At 32.5% G+C, this 22,955-nt stretch overlaps 3 protein-coding genes across 19 annotated transcripts in view; 2 read left to right on the forward strand and 1 right to left on the reverse strand.

Moving 5' to 3' along the window:
* The window catches only part of LHFPL7 (LHFPL tetraspan subfamily member 7), a 64,866-nt gene extending 59,759 nt beyond the window's left edge, over window positions 1–5,107 (forward strand). Inside the window, exon 3 of the mRNA XM_027471937.3 lies at window positions 1,837–5,107. Coding sequence (XP_027327738.1) covers window positions 1,837–2,063 — 227 coding nt within the window. The 3' untranslated portion in view covers window positions 2,064–5,107. The remainder of the gene's footprint in view (window positions 1–1,836) is intronic.
* The window catches only part of SPATA22 (spermatogenesis associated 22), a 76,484-nt gene extending 63,746 nt beyond the window's left edge, over window positions 1–12,738 (reverse strand). For 9 of the 12 annotated variants that reach the window (XR_011804268.1, XR_011804271.1, XR_011804269.1 and 6 more), the window contains exons 1-8: window positions 12,608–12,738; window positions 11,389–11,481; window positions 10,946–11,026; window positions 10,162–10,216; window positions 9,929–10,024; window positions 8,791–9,145; window positions 8,341–8,470; window positions 7,390–7,487 (exon numbers count right to left, since the gene is read on the reverse strand). Coding sequence is in view for 4 of the 12 variants with exons in the window: in XM_072026109.1 (XP_071882210.1) it covers window positions 7,390–7,487; window positions 8,341–8,470; window positions 8,791–9,145; window positions 9,929–10,024; window positions 10,162–10,216; window positions 10,946–11,026; window positions 11,389–11,431 (858 nt within the window). In the remaining 8 variants the exon portion in view is untranslated. Of the gene's footprint in view, window positions 1–6,411; window positions 7,005–7,389; window positions 7,488–8,340; window positions 8,471–8,790; window positions 9,146–9,928; window positions 10,025–10,161; window positions 10,217–10,945; window positions 11,027–11,388; window positions 11,482–11,966; window positions 12,114–12,255; window positions 12,505–12,607 lie in introns of those variants that run through there. The other 3 variants (XM_038165767.2, XM_038165769.2, XM_072026108.1) reach the window with 3 other exon arrangements.
* On the forward strand, window positions 7,140–22,950 carry ASPA (aspartoacylase). 6 transcript variants are annotated; one of them, XM_021274871.4, is made up of 7 exons: window positions 7,140–7,263; window positions 15,248–15,510; window positions 17,933–18,128; window positions 19,145–19,238; window positions 20,038–20,145; window positions 21,084–21,193; window positions 21,744–22,950. In XM_021274871.4, the coding sequence occupies exons 2-7, from the start codon at window positions 15,272–15,274 to the stop codon at window positions 21,954–21,956; spliced, it is 960 nt and encodes a 319-aa protein (XP_021130546.1). In that variant the 5' UTR covers window positions 7,140–7,263; window positions 15,248–15,271; the 3' UTR covers window positions 21,957–22,950. The 6 variants fall into 6 exon arrangements, with proteins under 6 accessions (XP_021130546.1, XP_012958466.1, XP_012958467.1 ...); XM_013103012.5 differs by lacking the exon at window positions 7,140–7,263 and adding an exon at window positions 12,834–13,586; XM_013103013.5 differs by lacking the exon at window positions 7,140–7,263 and adding an exon at window positions 13,846–14,055.
* Window positions 22,951–22,955: the final 5 nt, after the last annotated feature.

The following is a 22,955-nucleotide window of genomic DNA, read 5'->3' on the forward strand; positions in this document are numbered from 1 at the left end:
AGTTTGCCTCTGTTCCAGTTTCTCTCCTTTTAAGTTCTATTTTCGTGGTCTTACTGTTTTTTACAAGGATTAACTCAGTGGTTCCACTTAGACTAGAAGAAAAGGTTTTATTCAAATTATTAAGGGACGTTACAAGCTGAGCACGTTAAAACTTTTGAGGTCAAGTAGCCTACAAACTTACTAAACTTTTTTTTAATTAAACAAGATTAACGACTGATTGTTGTTTTTAGTGGATAGTTCTAAGACTTAGCCTCTCCAATATTATAATTGGAGTAATATGCACATGCCTTGCCTTAAAGGCAATTACAAATTCAGAGAATAGTAAGTAGTATTTGTTTTATCATCTTAATGTTTCATTAAATATTTGCTGGTTATGAATTATCTATTAGCTCAAATGTAACAGTTAATTCTGGTTACCACTATTCCTGAATTACTAATACACCTTGAATTTGAACAAAATGCTATTCTGGAAGAACAGAAGTTCAGAATAGGGTCTGCCTCATAATTATCCTCCTAAAAAGCATAAAATAAAGCCTTTTAAAATACACTACAGATTTTAAATACAGCAGTAATTCATTAGCACAAAATAAAGAAAATTAAAATAATAATTTCTCAGTGTTCTTTTAAACAAGAAGTGTATACAATGGCTGGGATGGCATAAGCCTTCATATCGGCCTTGGTCAGCCCCTCTTGACTTCCAAGGTGGACAAAACCAGGCCCTGAGCATTGTACCTGGAGTATTATAATGCATCTCTATCAGAGCCATGATTTACACCTTGACAGGCTTAGTTTCAAAGCTGGAAAAGTAGTTCTACTGTTCATTAATTGCATAAACCATGATATTTAAATATATAATGTATTCACTAAAGACTAAAATCTGCGAAGTTCTATTAAAAGCTAACAGGTAATACACACTGTAATTGCAGGTGGCAAGTCTGGCTTTCAAACATCAAGAGGTAGCTTAAGCTTTGCTTGCATTTTAGATACATTTCCTCATTATACACTGGATTAATCTGCTAGCGTATTTGGCTTTAGGGAGTAAAAAACTTGCTGCTTTCCTCTTACTTTAAATTTGTGCATTTACACTGAATCTCCAGATTCTACAGCACGTCTTGTTATCTTCACTCTATGGTTTTAAACCCAAGCTGTCAAAACTAGATAACATGGAAACTTTAGGTCTTAATTTTTAGGTCTTTAATATTCAAATTTACAGAGAAAATACATTCTGAAAGATTCCAATGCTCAAATCCAAATAAAAATAAGACAAATTATATTTTCTTCACCTCACAATCTTTGGGTCAAATGCAGGATTATTTATTTTTTTTAAACAAACTGAGTTTTTAATACTGAGAATAATAAGAAAGTGCTTACATTATCAGAACTTAATCACCAGCATCTGAAAAAAATCTATTTTATCTCTTTCATTGAAAGTTTTTATTTGGCAGAACAAAGTTATTGTTTGTCTCAAGTCTGAAAATGCCATTGAAAAGATAATCAGGCTGGTTTGGAATTTGCAGTCTTAGGAATTCTTCTCCTCTGGATTCCCTTATATCTGAATCATCCTACTTTTTTTAAATGGTCTGTATTACAGAAGTTACATAATGGGCAACAGTTCTCATGAAAAAATATCCCAATGCCAACTTGCTGCCATGTTATGACACTGCTGTCCATCAGAGGTAATTATGAAAAGGAAAACAATATGACAATTGGAAGGTTCTTTTTTAAGCTATAACTTTTCCCTTTGATTTGAACATAACATTTGCCTTTCTAAAACAAGGATTTTTTTCAAAGGAATTAAATGTTCAATAATAACTGTGTTTTTCTCCTCTTCTCTAGTGTTCATAATGGCTTCTGGGCTTTTGGTTTACCCTTTTGGTTTCAACTCTGCTACTGTGAAGAGATTCTGTGAGAATTCAGACATCTACTATGCAGGAGACTGCCAGATTGGATGGGGGTATATGCTGGCAATTGTTGGGGTCATGCTGTCTGTCTTTTTACCATTCTTTGCAAAATATGCACCAAAAGAGCACATATCTCCAACTCCAATACCTACTATTTTATAGTATTTTATTACTGTTTAAGAACAGAACATTCCTGTCTACAGGCAATGGGCAGAAATTATTATAGCACTTCCACTTAGCTGTATTGCTAAAAAGAAGGGGAAAAAAAAGGAGATGGGAGAGAAGGTCAGATTCACAAAGACCAAAAGTGCATTGATAGTCTTCCGTACGTATAAGTAGCGAACACTCTGGAATTGAACTAAGATTAATCAGCAGCCTTTTTACTGCTCTAAACATACAGTGGCATAATGCCTTAGACAAAAAAAAATATATCTGTTTATCCTCAAAACATCTGTCTACCTCCCAAAGTTTCATTTGTGTCTCAAAACCGTAAGTCTTTTAAAAGCTTCAATTCACTTTTTATATATTATTAAATGTCAAAACTTTTATGAACCCAATAGTTTTAAAACCAATAATGATATTTTGTTATAATTATTTTGATTAGTGAAAAAAGACTACTAGTAGCCATGGCCTAAAATTAAGCTTGGTAACTAAAAAGAATTGTATACAAGAAAAAGTTTCTTTTTAGTCTATATGTATTAATAATACTTCCATATTGTAAATTGTCAGCACACTTTTTAATACCAATCTAATCTTCAAGATTTACAGTCATCTTCATTAAGATAAATTTTAGATGACTTTTTTCAGAGAGACAGAGAAAGTGATTTAACTACTTCTAAGGGCTCCATGATGATATAACAGGTTACCAACTGAAAAAAAAAAAAAATCCACATTTCTTAGGATTGTAACTTTATGTGGTATTTTACAAAATGACTTGAACTATGACAACTGTAAGTTTTTTGTTGTTGTTGTTTGTTTTTAAGGCTGTAAAGAAAACACTGTGTTTACAAAATGTATGTGCCCTATGGCCCTTGTACGTAGTGACAATATTTGCCAGAATTAACTAGTTTCTAATATTTCCATTCATATTAAGATCCCACTATTGTAAAAAACAACAACAAAAAAATGCTACTGAACACAACAAATATGATGAATCTGATTCTGTGTCAGAACTAGCACATGGACATATTTCATGGACTTGTATTTGAAATCTGTCTAGTTTCCTCGGTAGCATTGGATTCATTACTATCAAGGATTGAAACAAGTGCACTTGATCGTCTTAAACAAAACATTGGGTTCTAATCTCACCCCACTATTATGTTTTTTGTTTAAAATCTGAATTTTAATTCTATTTTCTATATTTTATTTTGTATTATTTATTAACAAAAAGATAGATTATATTTAATTCAGAGCTGTACTTCTCAGTTTTGTATTTTGGCAAAAAACAAATGATCAAATTTATTATTTTTCACTTAAGTGAGCCCAACTAATTCCTGAATTTAGTTTGCCTTTTTTTTTTTTCCCTAAATGGAAAGTGTATATGAAGGGACAGAGAGACATGTTGAGGATGTATAAGAAAATGCAAACAGATTGAACAATCACTGTGTTATTTTAATACGTCAAAGACTTCTATAGTCTAGTTTACATTCCTCAAACTTATAAACTTAAATGGAACATTGCATTATTTTTCAAGATAATGGTCTGTTGTTGTCATGCACTCTAAAGGCAAATTGTGCACATAAACTTAGTAAGTTCCATTACTAATCTTTGAATACAGATTTTGAAGTAGAATTAAGTACATTGAGAATGAGAGCACTATGGTTTTGCTCTCACTAAGGAATTGTATCTTCCAACTATTTAATGAAGTATGTTGAAGGAATGTCTCTAAAATAAGCAAAAGAGATTTCCATCATTTCTGTATAGTAATGTGCTTTTCAGTAACGTCTTAAACTTTTGTTTTAAAAGAATAGCTGAAATTGATAATTTTCATATAAAAGTCAGAAAAGTGAGGAATAACAAACAACAGGTAAGGTCATCACCACGAAGTAGAGAGAGACAGAGAGGCAGGCTTTTCTTTCCTAACCAACCTGTGCCTTTACACTAGTACCATTATACAAGACAGGATCAATATGGATAAAAAAAAATCAACAACTGAAAAATGTTAAGTAATGTGTATAAACTGTATTATGTAGGGTTTTTTCTGTTTTGTGTAATGTTTACGACTGTTACTTAATGTTTCACTAGAAAAGTGATTTGTTAGTGTAAAGTAGAAATATTTTTTCTTGCAAAACTCTAAATACTGGAAGTAAAATTAATTTAGATTTTTATTAACATCCATAACATACTTAGTAGACACAAATGATCTATTCCTATCATTGTTTCTTAACATAACTTTTACATATGCAGAAGTGGAACCATCAATCAATCAACTGAAATCATTAGAACTACATTTGTGTGATATTGATTACACACATACTTGCAGGTCTGGTCCCATAGTTCGAGCTTCCTTTGTAACTTTGACTTACTTTTATAATGGAGTCCTACAATTTACAATGCCGCTGTACCAAATCCATTACTTTGTAAAACTCAAACTCTTCTGTTGTGAGCATTGTCAAACTCTACTTTCTGCAATATTCTTCACCTTTTATGAGTTAAACTAATGCTTCCATTTGGAACTTTCTTTAATATTTTATAATATATAAAGGAAATCAAGTATATGTATATCACCCTTACAACTGGATAGCCAAAACTTTCCTTTAAAAATCCATGCTCAGAACCAGCTTAGCACAGAACAGAGAGATGATAATGGAAATGATTCTTACTACAGTTAGTAAACTAAGTTAGTGACTTTAGCTCCTCAACTGACAGATTTAGAGGGTGTTGCTAACAATACATGTGCTAACACTGACAGATCACTTTTTTAAATAAAGACTGTCTGCGAGTTAAACTGTGTAAAGCGTTTTCTTGTTAAAAGTCAAAAAATTTCTGGGATCAGGTTCAAGTTTTATTCTAAATATATATAATTTTTTAAGTGTAACTAAAAGCTGTATTTTCCATTAATGTGTTTCTGCGTTGATTAGCTGGCTCCTTTTTAGAATATTAACTGTTTTCTGTATTTGACTTGTTGGATACAATATTTCAATTATTTTAAATGTGAAATTTCCAATTGCCAACACTGTATAATAATAATAAAAAAATCACACTGATCAGTATTTTGATATCTTATTTTTAAAATAAATAAATAAACAACAAACACACAAACAAACCACACACAAAAAAAATAATTCCCAACAGATTTGGTACAAAGCTATTGAAGTAAGGAGAAAAAGAAACAGAAACAGCAGGAATAATCTATGAAAGTCAATGTTTGAAGGCTAAGACACAAACATATACACAGTCAATCCCTCAGATGATGTTCCTATGGCAAAGGAAAGGAAGTTCTGTGTTTAAGTAGTTATTTCTCTCCAACTTCCTATGTGTCCTTGAACAATGTCCCTACAGCTTCAAGGTATGTTGCTATTTTATACAGGTGTTATAATGATTCATAGTTTTTAAAGAAAAATACAATCTGATAACATAAGAATGGAAACCATATGAATACCTAAAATATGTAGCTATATCCTGTGAAATTTTTCTTCCATGTCTATTATGTTCATTTCTAAAAAATATTCTACACATATTTTTGTTATTCAGAAAGGAAAGGGAACCCATTAGTTGGAATTGAAGTGGAATATACTATCTTCTTACTTTCTGCAAAAGAGTAATTTTAATGAAATTACACAGAGCCAAAGAGAACTTTCTTGATGTTTGTTAGCTACTAAACTTTGATCAAACAAATACTTAAAGGAAGTATACAGTCAACATTTTGAAAATAGGTATTGAAGGAAATTCTAAAAATTGAAGATAAAAGGCAATAGCAATCTGGATTAGTTTTGATATCATTTTTTAAGACACTTGAACTACTTGAGAGAGTCAGGTTTGTGGTTTTGTTTCAATTACCTGCAGTTGCAAATGGACAGGTATTATAAAATTTAGAAATAACATTTCACTCATCAAATTGTTGGCAAAGGTCTAGATTGATTGCTTCTATGCAACAAACAAATTAAAAAAAAAAAAAAAAAAAGACCAACAGTGGAAAAAAGTTGTCTGTAGATGATTTACTTGGGAAGACAGAGTTGTGTCAGAGAAGTAGGGGCCTGATGCCTAAATTTTCAAAATATATTTGAGAATTCCTGCACGCTTAGGCCATCTCTGAAAATGAGATATTAAGGGAATAAGATGAGATATAAGGGAATTTTCCATTCTCTTTAGCCACCTGTGATTCTGCCTCATTTCGCCTTCTCATGCGTCAAAGATAGTTCTACTATTAAGTGTTTTCTTCACTGACTGGTCACTAATCAACCTGTTCTGCTTTTAACGATCTGAATCCACTAGGAATAACAGACAAAAGAACTATGAATGGGGTATTCCTTGTGATTTTTGCAGTGAAAGAGATTCATGGATAGTGAGGTTGTTTGTGTTTTGTTTTTTTTTTTTTTTTTGATTAAATTGATTGAACTGTCCATTTCTTCCCAGAAAAATAGAACTTGACTGATCCTAGTTAAGCAGGAACAGCTCATACAAATAAATTATGTACGTATAAGCAACTTCAACATTTTAATTCAGAATTTTTCCAGTAAAATCTAATCAGCTACATAACAAAACCTGCACAGATAATTAGAAAATATGAACTATTAAAAGTAATAGTGGAAACAAAATATTGTCATTAACATTTGTTGGATAACATAGCATAGTAATATTTGCAATTGTTTAATGACATTTTCAGTATTAGTTTGGATAAATGCTTTAGGATGTCCAGCCTTTTTGGTAGTAAGGAATGAAAATGGGTTTCAGACAACCATTTTGACTGTTTTAAATTTCATTAATTGTTTTTACATATGCTGTCATCTCAACATCTGCAATTTTAACAAATTCTTGGAAAGTGTTTTGTTCTGGAATAGTTGCTGGTCTTACAGAGACGCACTTGAAAATATTCCTTTTTGTGTCATAGTTTCCCATACATCTGTGCACTCGACCTCTAATTAGTCTTGGGAGCTCGCGGTCCTTCATCAAAAGCATAATAAACAAAAAATTATATCACCTTTCTAACATGAAAACTTTCAAAATGTTTGATTGTTAGTGGATTTCTGATTACTATATCAAACACAGAAGGAATTTACAACAGCTTTTTTGCTATTATCAAATATTTAGGATTTGAACTGGAAGTCCCAGCTGCATCATCAGTATTTTTGGTGAAACAGAAGTCTGAGGATGCCTAAATAGTGGTTGCGATATTGCTCTACAACAGTTTGGAAACAATAAGGTATAAACATCTAGCCTTCCTTTTACACAGTAATTTTCTGTTTCATTGGAACAGTATATTATTAACTTCTTAAAAGGGATTGTAGGTAGTGGTGTCTGTGTTGTGTGTAGGAGTGGGAATACTTACAATTTCATAAAAAACACAAGGCAGACTCTCCTTTCCATCTCTCAAAAGAAAATTCTTTGCTCCGTATGCTCCAGATGTGACTGCAGAATCAAGTGTGCCTACAACATATGGCAATGACAAACTATGATGTAAACATCACAGCAGTACTAAATAAGGTGCAAAATTATCACGACAACATTTCTTACACAAAAGCACAAAGATACATAAATCAGCATCAGCATCCTATCACAATTCATGCTGACAGCACTGGAAGTTCCTATACAAGTTATGGGCTTTACAGTAAAATTGTGTATGAAGTCTGTCTAAACTGAGTGATAAAATGCCATTTTCACAACTGTCAAAGTAAATGGGTTATTCTCCCGTTAATCATAGCAAAACTAAATTCTCTGTTTTATTGATCCTCATTTACAAATCAACTTTAAGCATTACATATATTTGTAGCCTTGTCAAAATTATAGTTTCTGAGATACCATTACATTGTGTATTTTTATTCATCTTGATTTAAACAGTTTAGCCAGTTTTCATCTTTTGTCATGTTCATTTCTCAGATAACATCACTTAAAACACAAAGTGAAACACACTAAAAGTCATCTTCATTTAGAAGCACTCCAGGCTTGAATTTATTCCCTAATTAAAGATTATTGTAAATCTGTACCCCTCTACAGAAGGTTCTTTTTAAATAAGAAAATTTATAGAACGTATCGTAACAAGGAAAGTAAACGAACAGGGTAGAAAGAGCTTAAATGTTGATGGGTGACTATTTTAATATTTTTGCTCCTATTTCAATCACCTTTGATAGCTGAGTAGATCTCCCAGCAGGAAAATTAAATAGCGCTAGTATTTTGCATTTTTAATTATTTCATTTATTGTTCCTTAACAGTTAATAACACAGTTTCTCTTGGCTGTTGTCCTATCATTACTATTGGCTGTAGCACAACCTATAACACCTACCTAAAACTTCAAATAATAGTGCAGTTTTGTAAGCATATTGACTCCAGTGCTTCATACTTTCAATGACTGCAGATATGATTCGCAAAGAATTCCTTTTTTCTTTAGTTTTTAATTCAGATGATGAAACTTCCTTTCAGAGGAAGAAGAAAACTCAAGTTAGATACACACTTACAGAATTTAAAAGGCAGATAGATGTTTATGTAATAGTTATATATCCAATATTTACATTACAGTATTTGTTCAGACTATACAAATAACCCCTTCTAATCTGTATGATCATGCTGAGGACTGAAGGCTATTACAATATTAAAATCTTGGTTTCAAATTTTTAGAAACTTAAGGGTTTATTAAGGCTGCTAGGACTGATGAAAGCCTCATCTTTCCTCAACTTTCTTTTTCTTTACAGTTTTCTTCATTGTTTCTTTCTGTTAACTCTCTCCAGAAATTTACCTGAATTTTGTCTTCTGGAACACAATCAAATTGTTTTTCATTCATGTTACTTTGCTGACTGTTGCAGTTAAATTTATATGCCAGACCATGATCCTGCAGACTTCTTGGTACAGTGTTAGCTTTCACTGGCCATTGTCCTGTACGTGCATATGTTTGGTTAGTTGCTCTTGTTTTGATATGCTGAGGTGAATTACAATTATCTTTTTTTTTTTGCTGCTGAACAGTTTTCAAAGTATTTGAAGGGTTCTCAAACTTTCGAATAATTCCACTATCAGATATTAAATCTGTCCTGTTACTTAGAGGAGTATACTCATTTCTGTTCCAAACTTTAGTACTGGGAGTCTTCTCTTCTGCCCTGAAGCATAATATAAGACACAATTTAGTATCAGAATATCTGTTCTGAATACTCAGATTCGTAATTACGGTTTATAAAAGCAATCTGTGTATTGTTTCAGTTTAAAATCTGTTAAATATTTAGACTCAATAAATATTTGAACATACATTTAAATTTATCCATATACAGAATAGTGATTACATACTTGCTTAAATCCCACTGAATTCAATGTGACTGAAATACGAATTTAATATGACTGAAAAATTGCAGTCCCAAGCTGGGAAATAAATTGTCCTACAGAGGGATCTTTCCTGACCTAAGATTTACAATTTTCCATAAGTCTCATAACTCATAAGTTCTGATTGAATGTTTCTATATATAATTGCCTTAATGTACACTGATAGAAACTATCGATAGTCTCTTGATAAATGATTCCTAGAATTCTCCTTCTGAAGTTCTCTCCTGGTGCTAAGTTGATCCCCTTTCCTCATACAATTATTCGTGTGAAACCCAATTAAACCCAGAGATTTAGATACATACTTGAGTACTTTGTCAATGTGAAACCATTATGATAAAAAAATAAAAAGGCTATATATTAGGCCTCATTAGGTGCACTGGAAAGATACTCCATTTCAGTTGTTTTTGGCTCATAAGCAGAATGTAATTGTTTAGGCCTATGGTGATGACCTTAGAATTAAAAGGGTCGCTCTAAGTGCTATTAGAATATGGAATAATGCAAGGTGTATCACACCAGAATAAAAATTATTTTGGATAATCGTAGTAAAAATTAAAGACTTAACTAACCTGTAGGCATTCAAGTTTTTGCCAGCATTTGCTAAATTAGAATTTGATGCATTTGGTGGTTTCATAAGGGAAAAAGTCATCTCATGTTCTCCTCGGCTTTAAAAGATAAGTTAAAATATCAGTAACAGAGTAGCAGATTTATTTTAAGACACGCACATGGCTCATAGGTTGTGAAACTAATAGATAGTACACAAATAAAATCAGTAAATAACAAATAATCTAGTTTTACATACCCATCGTTCACTGCTTTCTGTAGTTCAGCTCCTTCTGGGTTCGCAGTTCCCCAGCCTAATTATCAAAAGACAAAGGATTGAATATATGTACAAACTGAAAAGATCTAAATGTCTGCTTAGGCCTCCTACTCTTTATCTGCTTTACTTTCCACACATAGTCTTGCTCAGGAGGAAAAAAAAAGGGGGGTGCGGTGTGATCCTTTGATATCTATAATTATAAGGCAATTTCTGACAAGTTGCTTTTCTAGATAATGCTTAACTTATAAACATTAGACATTTCTTATAAGCACAGAGATTTTTATTTCAAGTAAAGCATAATGAAAATAATAACAGATTGAATTCTGCATAGTCCTTTCTAAGGACAATTTGAAAAAAAGTTCTCAGTTACAAGAAAGACATCTTATGTTTCTTCTTGTAACACAAGGCTTGAATTTTGATTGAAATAAACTGAAAACAAAAGGTCAGAGTTTCAAGAGACTCTATTTAAATGCCAGTGCTACTTCATTCTCTAACACACAAAGAGTTGACCTCCCTCTAGGCACAAAGTAAGAAAGCTCAATTGTACAGAGGAGAAAGGAACTTCCTGGAGGACATTTTTTACATAATGAACTTTTCAGAAATAAATATAAAGGATGCATATAGATCTTTATAAATACAATATCTAGTTTAATAATAATAATAACAAAGTTAACATTTAATTGGATTTAGAGCCGTTAAAATTATACGTATCTTATTTACAATGATGTAGGAGATAAGTCATAAATACAAGTTACAGAACTGGTACCTGTCTCATTTTTAAGTGGATTTGAAGTGAGGGGCTGTCTATTTCTTTTTTTCTGATTGAACAGTGGTACAGGCAGACAACCTAAAATTAAAATTCACATAATAACATTATACCAACAGCAAAAGGATACACAATCCATACTTAAATTATGTAAATGGTAATTATCTGTATATTCTTTTATTTTACATCATCCATAGGAATTATACTTCATAAACACATAACATAGACAAGACGTTGCTTCACAGAATTTGTATCTCTAGAACTCAATTCTGCAAATCAGTCGGTGAGTTAAACATTTCACTTAGTGACTAATCCCATTACTCCAAAATTTTGCACTGTGCTGTAATAACATAGAAATTCAAACAAGTCTACTCAGGAAACGGTGTTCTAGGATATAAGCATAAAAATGCATAAACTGTAAAGCACAAAAGAATGAATAGTACCTGCTGTGGTGCGAGTTGAAGTGTCAGATAAACTCCTTTTCATTTCTGTACTGTATTTTAATAGGCAACACTGTATTGATTACTTCAAATTTGCTGTATGAAAGGTAAATGGAAAAAGTAAACTAATTCATATTATAAACATGTTCAAATTTTACGTTACTTTGTAGCGGTTCATTTTAATTCTTGGTATAACTCTGTTATACACATTACTTTAGAGAAGTCTATGTTGTGTGAGAATTTGAACCAGATTTAGAAGATTCACAGGTACAAAAATAGCATGCAATTGGTCTTTGCAGATTAATGACCCAAATTATTACATTCTTGCACAAAAAATTATATTCTCTGTTACTTGCGTGCCGTAAAAAATACTGAATTCACTTTTGATTTTAAAAGTAAATATACATTCAAAAATAAAGAACATTTTTTAATTCAGGTAGATACAATACTAATAAAAATAAATACTTAAGCATTGTTTGCAAAACATGAAGACAAGGTATATTGCTTTGAAAAAAGACACCTCATGATTTAACTACGTGTGAGATACTATGTAGGGTTTTGTCATGCTTTAAGAAAATAACCTTTTCTGTACTGTATTGTACAGATTTAAAGTCTTTCCCCAAATTCCTCAGAGAAAATATTCCACACATCAAAAACCATTACTATCAAAGATTCTTTAAAAGATTATGACCAAAAGGTATAAATTAGCATATTAAATACAGATAGTTTACTACATTTGCTTGCTGATTAAAGTATTTTTATAGGAAATATCCATAAATTATAGCATGCATTGAGGATAAATAACATAAACCATTGCCTTTATATTTATTTTGTTGTTTTGGCAGTTAACTGTATGCAGCTGTTACATACCTTGGTAAGAATTAAGGCCAAGTATCTACCACAGCTGAATCAATTTACTCTTTAATTCTGTAATACACACTAACTACACATGACATTACAGCAGCTTCCACTTTATTGCTGTTACCTAATTTATATTTAAAATGCATTGGTAGCTCTATAAAGCTTAATGACAACCAGTGAATAATACACGTGTCAAATAAAATCCCATAAACCTGGAATTTCAGCTTTTGAAGACAGCTTTTGTGTTGTGTAAGATCTTAGATTATCTTGCTTTGCTTTTTGTCTTCTCCTGAAGATGAGCAAGCCAAGGCCCCGAGTTAAAGAAAAAAAAGTAAAACTAAAGATAGGTAAGGGGAGATACCGAGATAAGCCGCCTCAGAACTTCACACAAGAGCAGCACCCCTCACAGACCAACAGAAACGACCGGCCAGGGGCTGAGGGCTGGGGCTGAGGTGAAGCCCGCCAAAAGTAACGGACCAAACCGTCACGCCCTCGTGAGGCGCGAGGTGGCAAAAGGGCGGGAAGGAGCCGATTCCTTACGCCAGTGGTCATGAGAGGCCGCTACTGAGCGCCCTGGGGCACCGGCGGGGCTGGGGTCTCATCCCCGTTCAATACCAATATAGGAACAATAAATCGGTGTTTCTAGGATTTAATTAGGTATCTTTGCCCTCGGGTACCAACCCACGTGTTTGGGGCTCGCAGAACCCTGGGCACAAGCTGAATATCCACAAATGGTGAACACAAGCACGGCTGCAAATAAAGCTATCTCCATTCTTCATGCTGGGTTTTTAACACAGCTGTTTGCAACCATGTAATTTCTGTCAGGCTCCTGTGTTAAATCTTAGCCTTCAGATCAAAGCGGATTCTGTCTCAAATTGCTAGCTTCAGAGTACTCTTGAGTTTTAGATCAGGTCACATCAGTGGAAAAGGAGGGATTACTAGCGAATGTAGTGCTGTCATTAATAACTTAGTATATGACTAAGGAGTGGAGAAAATAAGTCAAAACTCTTGTTGAAAAAAAGCAGTACATAAAAACAATATTGAATTTTTAATAAACCAAGTATGTTCCTACATAATTGTCAACATGCAAGTATTGGCATAGCATAGGAAAAAAGGAAATAAGAAAATTGAAAACATTTCAATTGTCTACATTTATGCCACATATTCATGGGTGTTTGTAATGTCCCGGGAGACCAGGAGTTAAAAACTCTTTGGAAGTTAACTTGCTCTAAGGGTATAAAAGAAGCTTCCATGGCTTTAGTTCCTAACCTCATTTGGAAATGCACTGTATCTGTCCTAAAAGAGCTCTTAGGAAACAAACTTCTTGCATGTTAAGTGAGGTAAGTGCACAAACGATCTCTGTATTTCATTCAAGATTTTGCAAGGAATTATAACCATTTCAGCACCATCAGCAATGAGAGATAAAATATGTGTACTAGCACTGCATATCTGAATTTTGCTCTTTACTCTTCAAACTGCTGTGGTGTTTAAATTCAACAAACCAAGATTCAGAGCACAAGTCGTTTTTTTTCAAGCAGCATGTAAATACCCATTTTGGCACCTTCGCTAAAGAGACCAAGGTCAAAGGACAGTACAGACTGTCCAGTGCTGTAAAATAGAGCTTTACTGCTTTGCTTAATAAATTACTTACTGTGATTAAATAGCTGACAGCTTACAACAGTCATACAGCGACAAAGTAAGCAGTCTATCTATATTAACTTGCTATAAGGTTCAGCAAATCTGTAGACATAAGCTGCAATGTAGAGAATAACATTCTTAGGAAGTATATGACTGACAGAACTTGTCTAGGTAAGTCCTATGTTTAGCTTTATTTTCATAGACATATAATTTATCAACCTGGGTTATAAAACCTCTCACAGATACTAGTCAAATACTCTGTCAGTTACTGGAGTATATTCTTAATAAAATAGAATAGTTTGATAAATATTTTCTATTCCCTTACAGTTTAACATTTTTATATCTATATTGTGTGCTGGACACTAGTTGTGAATAATTGTCATTTACAGCAGTGAGACCTTGTTTATTGTTATCAAGATCCGTTCTCTAAACGTTTAGCTGAAGTTTCCTTTCAGAAATCCTACCTGAATGCTTTTGGAAGTGGAAGAAGTTGTTGACTAAGTTTTTTTGGGGGGAGAAAACTATTGTCCCTCTGTGGTCTGTATCAATTTCCTTTTTTAATAAGAGGTTGCAGATGTTAGAAGGGGTCTTCACCAAGTTGTTTCAATGTCATAGAGGTCTGTGTTAGCAGATCCCAAGACACAACTAGAGCCGGGAATACTAGGTGACTTATGGGTATATTGCACTTTAATTTCAGATAGTGCTCATTCTGATCATTGTTCTTCAGATATTATAAAACAAAAAAGGTCATACAAGCAACAACATGCTTTGAGGAACTCAGCTGTTCTTGTTTTTTTAGATGAAAGTACTTGATGTTTCAGCATTATGTGTTGATCTAGAGCCAAGATATGATTCATATTTTACTATTTTTTTCTCCTTTTAAATCTTTCTGCTCTGTATACTGTAATGTTTATGTAATGTAAAACACACATGAATATACTTGTTACTTGTTTTGCTTGCAATGCAAAAATATTAGATGTTTAAGTACATTCTCAAAGCATGCATTAAAAAAGTTTCTTCATACTTTCATAGCACATTATTTACCTATATATCACATATTAATAGAGCTAGACGGGAAAAAGTTAACTTTTGAACTGTCTAACTGTACCATTACCAGCCTTGGAGGTATTACTAAATATGGTAAATGAAGGGGAGGGATCCTTGAGAGGGAGGAGAGTCCGATGAGCAACTCCCCGCCTCACAACAGGAATCTGAAACTGGTAGAGAAATGTTAATTCTCTTCGTTCACGTCTGACCTAAACAGGCGTAAATAATTTCCTATTAAAAATATATATATATATATATTTTTTTTTTCTTGGTGACACAAGCTTTACTTTACCCTTATTTTCTGTTTTGCTTTCAGCAATTCTTATAGCTGCTGAAAAGCATGACTTCCTGTTCTGTTGTTCATAAACCTCCAGTCAGAAGGGTGGCTATCTTTGGAGGAACTCATGGTAATGAATTATCAGGGGTATTTTTGGTCAAGCACTGGCAAGAGAATGGAGCTGAAATTCAAAGAACAGGAATGGAAGTGAAACCATTTCTTACGAACCCAAGAGCTGTGAAGAAGTGTACTAGGTACATTGACTGTGACCTGAACCGTGTTTTTGACCCTGATAATCTTGGGTAAGAATAGCCATGCTTTCTGTTGTTTTAATTTTCTCTTTTTTAAAAAAATTGTAAGGTGCTTCTTTTCCAGATTAAACTGTAAACACAAGTTCCACTACTATTTTAACTGTGCAGTCACATAACTTAAATTATTGACCTTTAACCCAAAAAGAACAAATTGTGTGTTAGCAGTTTCATTTTAGATTTGTCGCTAATAAAATGAGTCTCAAACCAACACATAGTCTTAAACATAGCATTTTAAATTAGTATGAGATTAGCTGTGTTTGTGTAAACTTAAGTATTGCTGTTCTGAGTTGTGAAGTCATTATTTCTCATGTCTTCTAGTGCAATGAAGCTCTGGAGCTCTTCTGAGTACAATTATACTTGTAGTAATATAGGATATGTGAAAACATGAAACAATCTAAATGGAGACCCCCGTATCTGAAAAAATGGCATATAAATTGGGATACAATTTAATTTCAGTTACATATAATAAAAAATGAAAACTTGAAATAAGGTGTAAGAAATAAAGAAATCAATGGCAAAAAGATCAACAAAAATTCAATAATTTAACTGTCTCTTTATATTGGAGAAGTACAATCTATAATTACTGTACAGTAGTAATTGATTTCACATTTTTAATGGGATTTTATGTTTCTCTGCTTTCGAGACATCTATTCCAGAGGTGTACATTGTGGTATGAACCAAACACTTTTAATGTTTGGTATAGTTGCATGCTGAAGAGGTAATTATGTATCAGAAAGGTCTTAGTGGTGAAAATGAATATCACTGAAAGAAAAATGTATCATGTTTATTTTGTAATCAAGGTTATTCTTAGCCTGCATGCTTTTTCATCTGGTTGTCATTTAACAATTTTATTGCTAGTTATTAAATTAGATTTTAAAAAATTACACAGAAATGTTAAGGCCATTCTTTTAATTGCTTACTTAGGACAAACATGAGGAAAAAAAAAAAAAAAGGTTGTTTTGAACATAGGACAGTTGGAAAAAAAAAGATCAAAACACCTCCAGGTTGTCGTCATTTTTAAAAATAATATTCCTTTGTATATCCTGTTACTCAGTCCTTTTACAATAGTAGTGAATATATTTGAATGATTTTTACCTAATCACTTTAAGTGCAGACCCTTCAAGACTGCAAATGATTTTACAAAATCAGGAGACGGAAAATCCTGATACTACTGAAAGGAACGGTGGGAGTCCTATTGGCTTTGACAAGAAGTATTTAACAGTTTTATGTGAAGGAACCCCAAATTTCAAAGACAGAACTAGAGAATACAATGATAGATTCTGTGATATACGGAACTGTAAAAATAAGGAGTTTGAGAGGCTCAAGTAAGAATTCTTACCCACATCACATCCCACCAGTAGATCAAGTTCACATCACCATTCGTAATAGATTACCTTGCCATTTCTTTTACTTCAGCAGAGCTGATCCCATAATTTCCTTAGCAACCTCTTCTGATGTTTAAATATCTGTGCAGTTAGCAAGGTGTTTTGCCAGTTTTTAACAAACCTTTCTTTATGCAACTTAATACCAGTATTTCTTACAAAATCAAAACCTTACAAAGCTTGAGCTGTACTGAGGAAAAAAACCTGAATTTAGCACAAAAGATATTAGGTGTTTCTGTATGGTACTTGGGTAGCATCCCAAGCCTGTCAAGAATACCAAATCTGCTGTATATGCAGAACAAGTCTGAACTGCAGCAGCTTTTTACACTGTTTAAGTAAGGAAGGTATCTTGGCATCATATATCAGTTTCCTATACTTCCCCTATAAAGGCAGGAAGCAAATATCTCAGACCATTCCTTAGGCTAAGACCATTTTTTAAGTCTAGTACTGATACAGCCACCTGAGACTAAAGGTATTAAAACTTTGGAAGAACGGGTTTGAGGTAGCAAAATCTTCCATGAGCTTTGAAGGCCAAGAGTACTCAAAACAACAGGCTGTAACAAAATCTGATAAGAACACAAGAATACATGAAATCAGGTTATGAAAGACTTTGTAACTGAGGTCCATGACAAAAGGGCATGAAGCAATGTCCAAATACCATCTTCAGTAGAAGCTGGATTCAGTCTTGGAAGTGGCCTAAGTTTTTGATAAATTTGGGGTTAGTTTTCTGCATGGAGGTAAATGGAGGTATGGACTAGAAGTCAATGTAAAGAAATAAGAGAGAAGTAAGTAGTCTATAGCTAAAATCAGATTTTAAAAATCTGCATGAGATAGTAATAGTAAGATCTGTTTTTCATTAACAATCATATTTGCTTCAAGCACAAACACTGTATTTTATGTAAGGCACTTAAATAGGTGATTTAAACTCCAGTCAATTATGGAATTAAAGTGAAAAGAAAAGGATATACATATTTTGTTGACTGTAAAGCCATGGAATGAGTTTACTAATTTTTTTGTACTAATATTAACAGCAGGACAGTGGTGGAAGATATTCCATATGAAGTGAGAAGGGCTCAGGAAATCAATCATATATTTGGTCCAAAAGGTAGTGATGATGCCTATGACCTTATTTTTGACCTTCACAACACCACTTCTAACATGGGTGGTACCCTTATTCTTGAAAACTCCAGGGATGACTTTACAATTCAAATGTTTCATTATATCAAGGTAAAACTAATTTAAATGAACTATTAAAATAGATTATTGTTTGTAATGTATTACTATATACTATTTCTTAGTTTCTTTAAATATTCTATTTTTTTATTTTGTAAAACTGTTTAAAATATTTAATCATTCAGGATTTTTAAAATCAGAGATAATTAATAATTTTATTATAATATCAGGTAATTCAGATTTGACCTCATTCATAATCTTCATGTATTAAAATGAGTTCTAGTAAGACTGATGCACAGAGAGTAATGCTTAGAATAAAATCTGTGAAAATAAATGTAATTTAATCTGATGCCACACTGATCTCTCAGCAATTTAAATAAATTTGGGTCACACATACTAAATAGTTAAACATTAATTTTATGAAATAAAGACATGGAAAAACTAATGGAACCAGGTAACAAGTAATGTTCCCCTTGTCGCTACTTACAGGAATATTAATATGCTTTTGAAACCTATTTGATTCTGCTATTTCTGGGGCTGAAAAATATCAGTGAAGTGAGGTTTGCAGAAGTGCTGGTTTAAGTAATCTGGTTGATGCTATTGGGGACCTAGAAAATGAGTGAAGAAATAAAGGTTAGGCCAATGATGTGCACTTAGATTATTATTATTATTATTTACTTTAGAAGTAAGGCATATTTTAACATTTGATTTGATCTAATTTAAATCTACAAGATTTGCTTAGAAATCTGCTTTAAAGTATTTTGCTTATAAATTCTGCAACACTGATGCGTAGATTTTTCTTCCTGTTAGCAATTTAAGGCCAGCACTGTGTTCAGTTATATTAGGAGACAGCAAAGTTCAGTGGACCATGCCTGGCATGAGTTAATGGAAAGAAGACCAACAAATACAGCTTTGTATGTTTTCTAAAGATGTCCTACTTCTTTGAGCACTGTGAAATAAAGGCAACATATTGAACACATTGTGTAAATCACTTCTGCATCAGTAGTCTTTTGTGGCACAACATTTTAAAATATTTGCATAACAAAGACATTTTTAAACAATCTCCACAGAATGCTTTGGCTCCAGAATGCTGTCCCGTTTTGCTGATTGAACATCCTAACTTGAAATATGCAACAACCCGATCTGTAGCAAAACATCCTGTTGGTAAATATGAAAAATAAAGACCATTTTTAACCTACCAGAAATTATATAAAAATGTCTGTTTCCTGATCAGTTCATTTTGTTACATTATACAGCGTGCTCTGATCACCAGTAGCTATTTGTTTGACAATGTATTTTACCAAATCAAATGTTTATGATTTTCTCTTCTGAAGTACACTGATTTTTACTTGGCTTACAAAATACAGAAACCAGATGGAAATTTATAAACTTAGTTAACCCACTGTTTTCAGAAAATATTTATAATATATGAGGATAAGAAAGAAGTAGCAGCTTCAGAAGAGAAATATTTAATTCCTCTAAATAAGCCTTGCCCGAAACATTGGACCCAAGCCAAGAAGGGAAAAAAAAGATAATGTAATAAAGGAAGGTGAAAATTATTTTCTGCATGGAAGTTGTTAACTTTTTCATTTATGGAATCAAAATTGTAACAAAAGGGGAAAAAACAAACAAACAAACAAAAATGTTATTTTGCCTGTCATACTAAACACTGAGTTCTCCAAAATGCATCATGGAAAGATAATTTTAAAAAAGAGTAAGAGAAATGAACATATGTAGTGACCATTTCCCTTACCCGAGGAGCACACTCAAAAATGTACATATGGTTCTTTGAACTGATCCTTACTCATGAGCTAAATTTCCTGCTTGCCATCCAAAATCACGTAACTGTATAGTTTAAAGTTTGTCTTAAACATAAAACACAGACCCAATCAGACATGTATTTTTCCTTTGTAGTCTGTGATATATTATGGCTATATTAATAATCTCCCTGATCTGTAAACAGGTGTGGAGGTGGGTCCTCAGCCACAAGGTGTTGTTAGAGCCGATACTTTGGACAAAATGAGGAAGATTGTCAAACATGGCCTTGATTTTGTTCAACTTTTTAATGAAGGTAGAGTAAGTAATGAAAGAATAAACCCCCCTGTGTCATGCCAGTGGACTATTTCAAGAGTAGCTTTTCAAAAAATAAAATAGGTTGAGCTACAACACTTTACATTTAAACAAGTAAAATTGAAGGGGATACAGAGCAGGTGTTGTCTAGATGACCTAACTGCAGGAGAAGGTCCAAAGTATTCTCTATAGCACCTTTGGGTAGCTTTGAGGATATTTCCCCTTAGAAAAGATTCAATATGTATACTTGATCTTAAAGTTGCTTTAAGAATCTGAAATAGTAGCTAAGTATTTGTGTAGCAGTACGTTCATTGAGAACACTGTACATAAATTAAGGAGGTGTTTAATTTACACATTTTCTGTGCATTATCTCAAATTACAGTCAAGAAATCCTGTAAGATTCTTGTTATTACCTGTGTACACTTGTGTACACTATGTAAAACATACTGGCAAAAATAGGTGTTGAAAATTCTTTTGGAGTACATTTGTCAGTAGGCTATATTTGGAAGTAGAAGGAAAATAATTTAGTTGTGTATGTCAGAATCTACATTATTGTGCTGGAATTGTAAAGATGAAACAGCACTGACACCATTCTGTGTTATGCAACAATATCAAGCATAGGCCTTTCAGCAATTTCTTCATCTACAAAATAAGTATTTTTAAGTATATAGTGAAATGCCACGTTTCAGCATCACTGATCAAATTCAGGGCTATGTATGCAACAATACACAACAGAATTATCTTTCTGTAGCTTGGATTCTAGGGGAAGAAAGACCTGGAACTAGACATGCTTTTGATGTATGAGCTAATCACTAGTGTGCAAACCTTAACAATGTACAAGCTAATAATTTAAGCCATTCTACAGAGAATAAGTAATGCATTGTTCTTTTTAACAGTCCGTTGTTCATTTTGACATTAAACCACATTTATTCTTTCTAGGAAAAGAATTTCCACCATGTACAATTGAGGTTTATAAAATAATGGAGAAAGTAGATTATCCCAGGAATAAAAATGGTGAAGTTATTGCTATTATTCACCCTAAACTGCAGGTAAATTTTATAGCAGTGTTCATTTACAACATTTCATAAGTATTCTTGTGTAGCTCCTGCTACATTATAGTATATTTTTAATAGTAAATAAAATATTTAAAATGAGAATATTGCCACTGGGTTTACTGAATACTTTAGATCTTCCCTATAGTAAGTTCTACCACTAAGGTCATACAATATTTCAGTAACTGATTTGTAGATAAGTGAATCTAAAATCATTTTTGAACCTAAAACTGAAAAGAACATGACAATAGGATAGCTTATATTTTAAAATGTGAATCTTAATTTTTAATTCTAAAGCGAGGGTCTTTTTCAATCAATTGTGAGCATACATGGTTTCCTTTTAGTTCACCTTTACCAGTAAGTTATTTCAACACAAACCTGAAAATGAAGGCCAGAAACCCAATATTATGTAATTAAAAGGAATTCTTTTAGAAGCTTTTGCCATCAACTGTAGGGAATATAATTATTGAGCATAAATTTAGAATTCACTTTAATTTTCTTTTTAAATGTTCATGTAAATATATTCTATTTATTTTCTTTCTCTAAGGATCAAGATTGGCAGCCACTGAACAATGGTGATCCTCTATTTTTAACACTTGATGGAGAAGTAATTGCATATAAAGGGGACTGTACAGTCTATCCAACATTTATTAACGAAGCTGCATATTATGAAAAGAAACAAGCTTTTGTAAAAACAATCAAAATGGAACTCACTGCAAAACATATCAGATCCTCAGTTTTAGACCAGAGTACTTCTTGAAAACTTTTTACAAGTTATCCTTACAAACAGTGGATTTCTTCTCTGTGAAATTCAGTGCCATTCAGTAGTTATTCACAGACTAAATATATACAGAATCTAATTTTAAATTGTAATTTAATTAACATTGTTGAGAACTTTTAAGATGAAAGATAATGTCATAATGCTAATTATGACTACTATTTACTTGTTCTAATAGATTACTATAGATACAAATAATATTTTTATGAAGTTTGATAGTTTATTCTATATAAAATAATTATATATGTTATATATTACAATATACAAGATATATTGATGAGTAGCTATAAAGAATCTATCCAGAATTACATAGAAAGTAAAAGTTAAGCCCCCCAAACTACATGATAAAGAAGAAAATACAGCAATTATTTTTTTTAACTTTTTTTTTTTTAACTTACTGTCTCCACCTCCTGCTTGTAACATTTCCAAATAAAGTTTGCATCAACTGTTGTGCCCTGAAAAGTTTCAAAAAACAAGGCAGGATTTAGGTAATTATGCAGGCTGTGTTGAAGAACAATGCACTAATCATACCTGACTATCTGAGAATGGAAATTAAGAAGAAATCTGTATGGGGAGACATCGGAATTTCAAGACTGACTTATTCTGTATTTGTAGAAAGAAAGCCTGTCATACTAGCTGAAAAAGAGAAGAAGATGAGGATTTAATTAACTTTTTACAGATGTTTTAAATGTATTTGACAATAATCAGAGACAGAAAAAACTTTAAGAACTTTGCATAAATTCTGAAAGCACACAATAATTAGCTGTTTACTAACTGATTTGTTACCAACATAACCCCTAAAGTATATACTTCAAAAAGTGATGCCCTCCTTATTCGCTACTAAGCAAAAAACCTTTTTAGCTACCTTTGTGTAACTTTACAGAAATAAAATAAAAATACAGGACAGAATGAGATGTTTATTGAAGTACATTTTATTTCTTTATATTGAAATAAATATTGTATAAAAAGTACAGAATGATC

This window comes from Anas platyrhynchos, chromosome 20 (assembly GCF_047663525.1).
Source record: "Anas platyrhynchos isolate ZD024472 breed Pekin duck chromosome 20, IASCAAS_PekinDuck_T2T, whole genome shotgun sequence".
Taxonomy (NCBI): domain Eukaryota; kingdom Metazoa; phylum Chordata; class Aves; order Anseriformes; family Anatidae; genus Anas; species Anas platyrhynchos.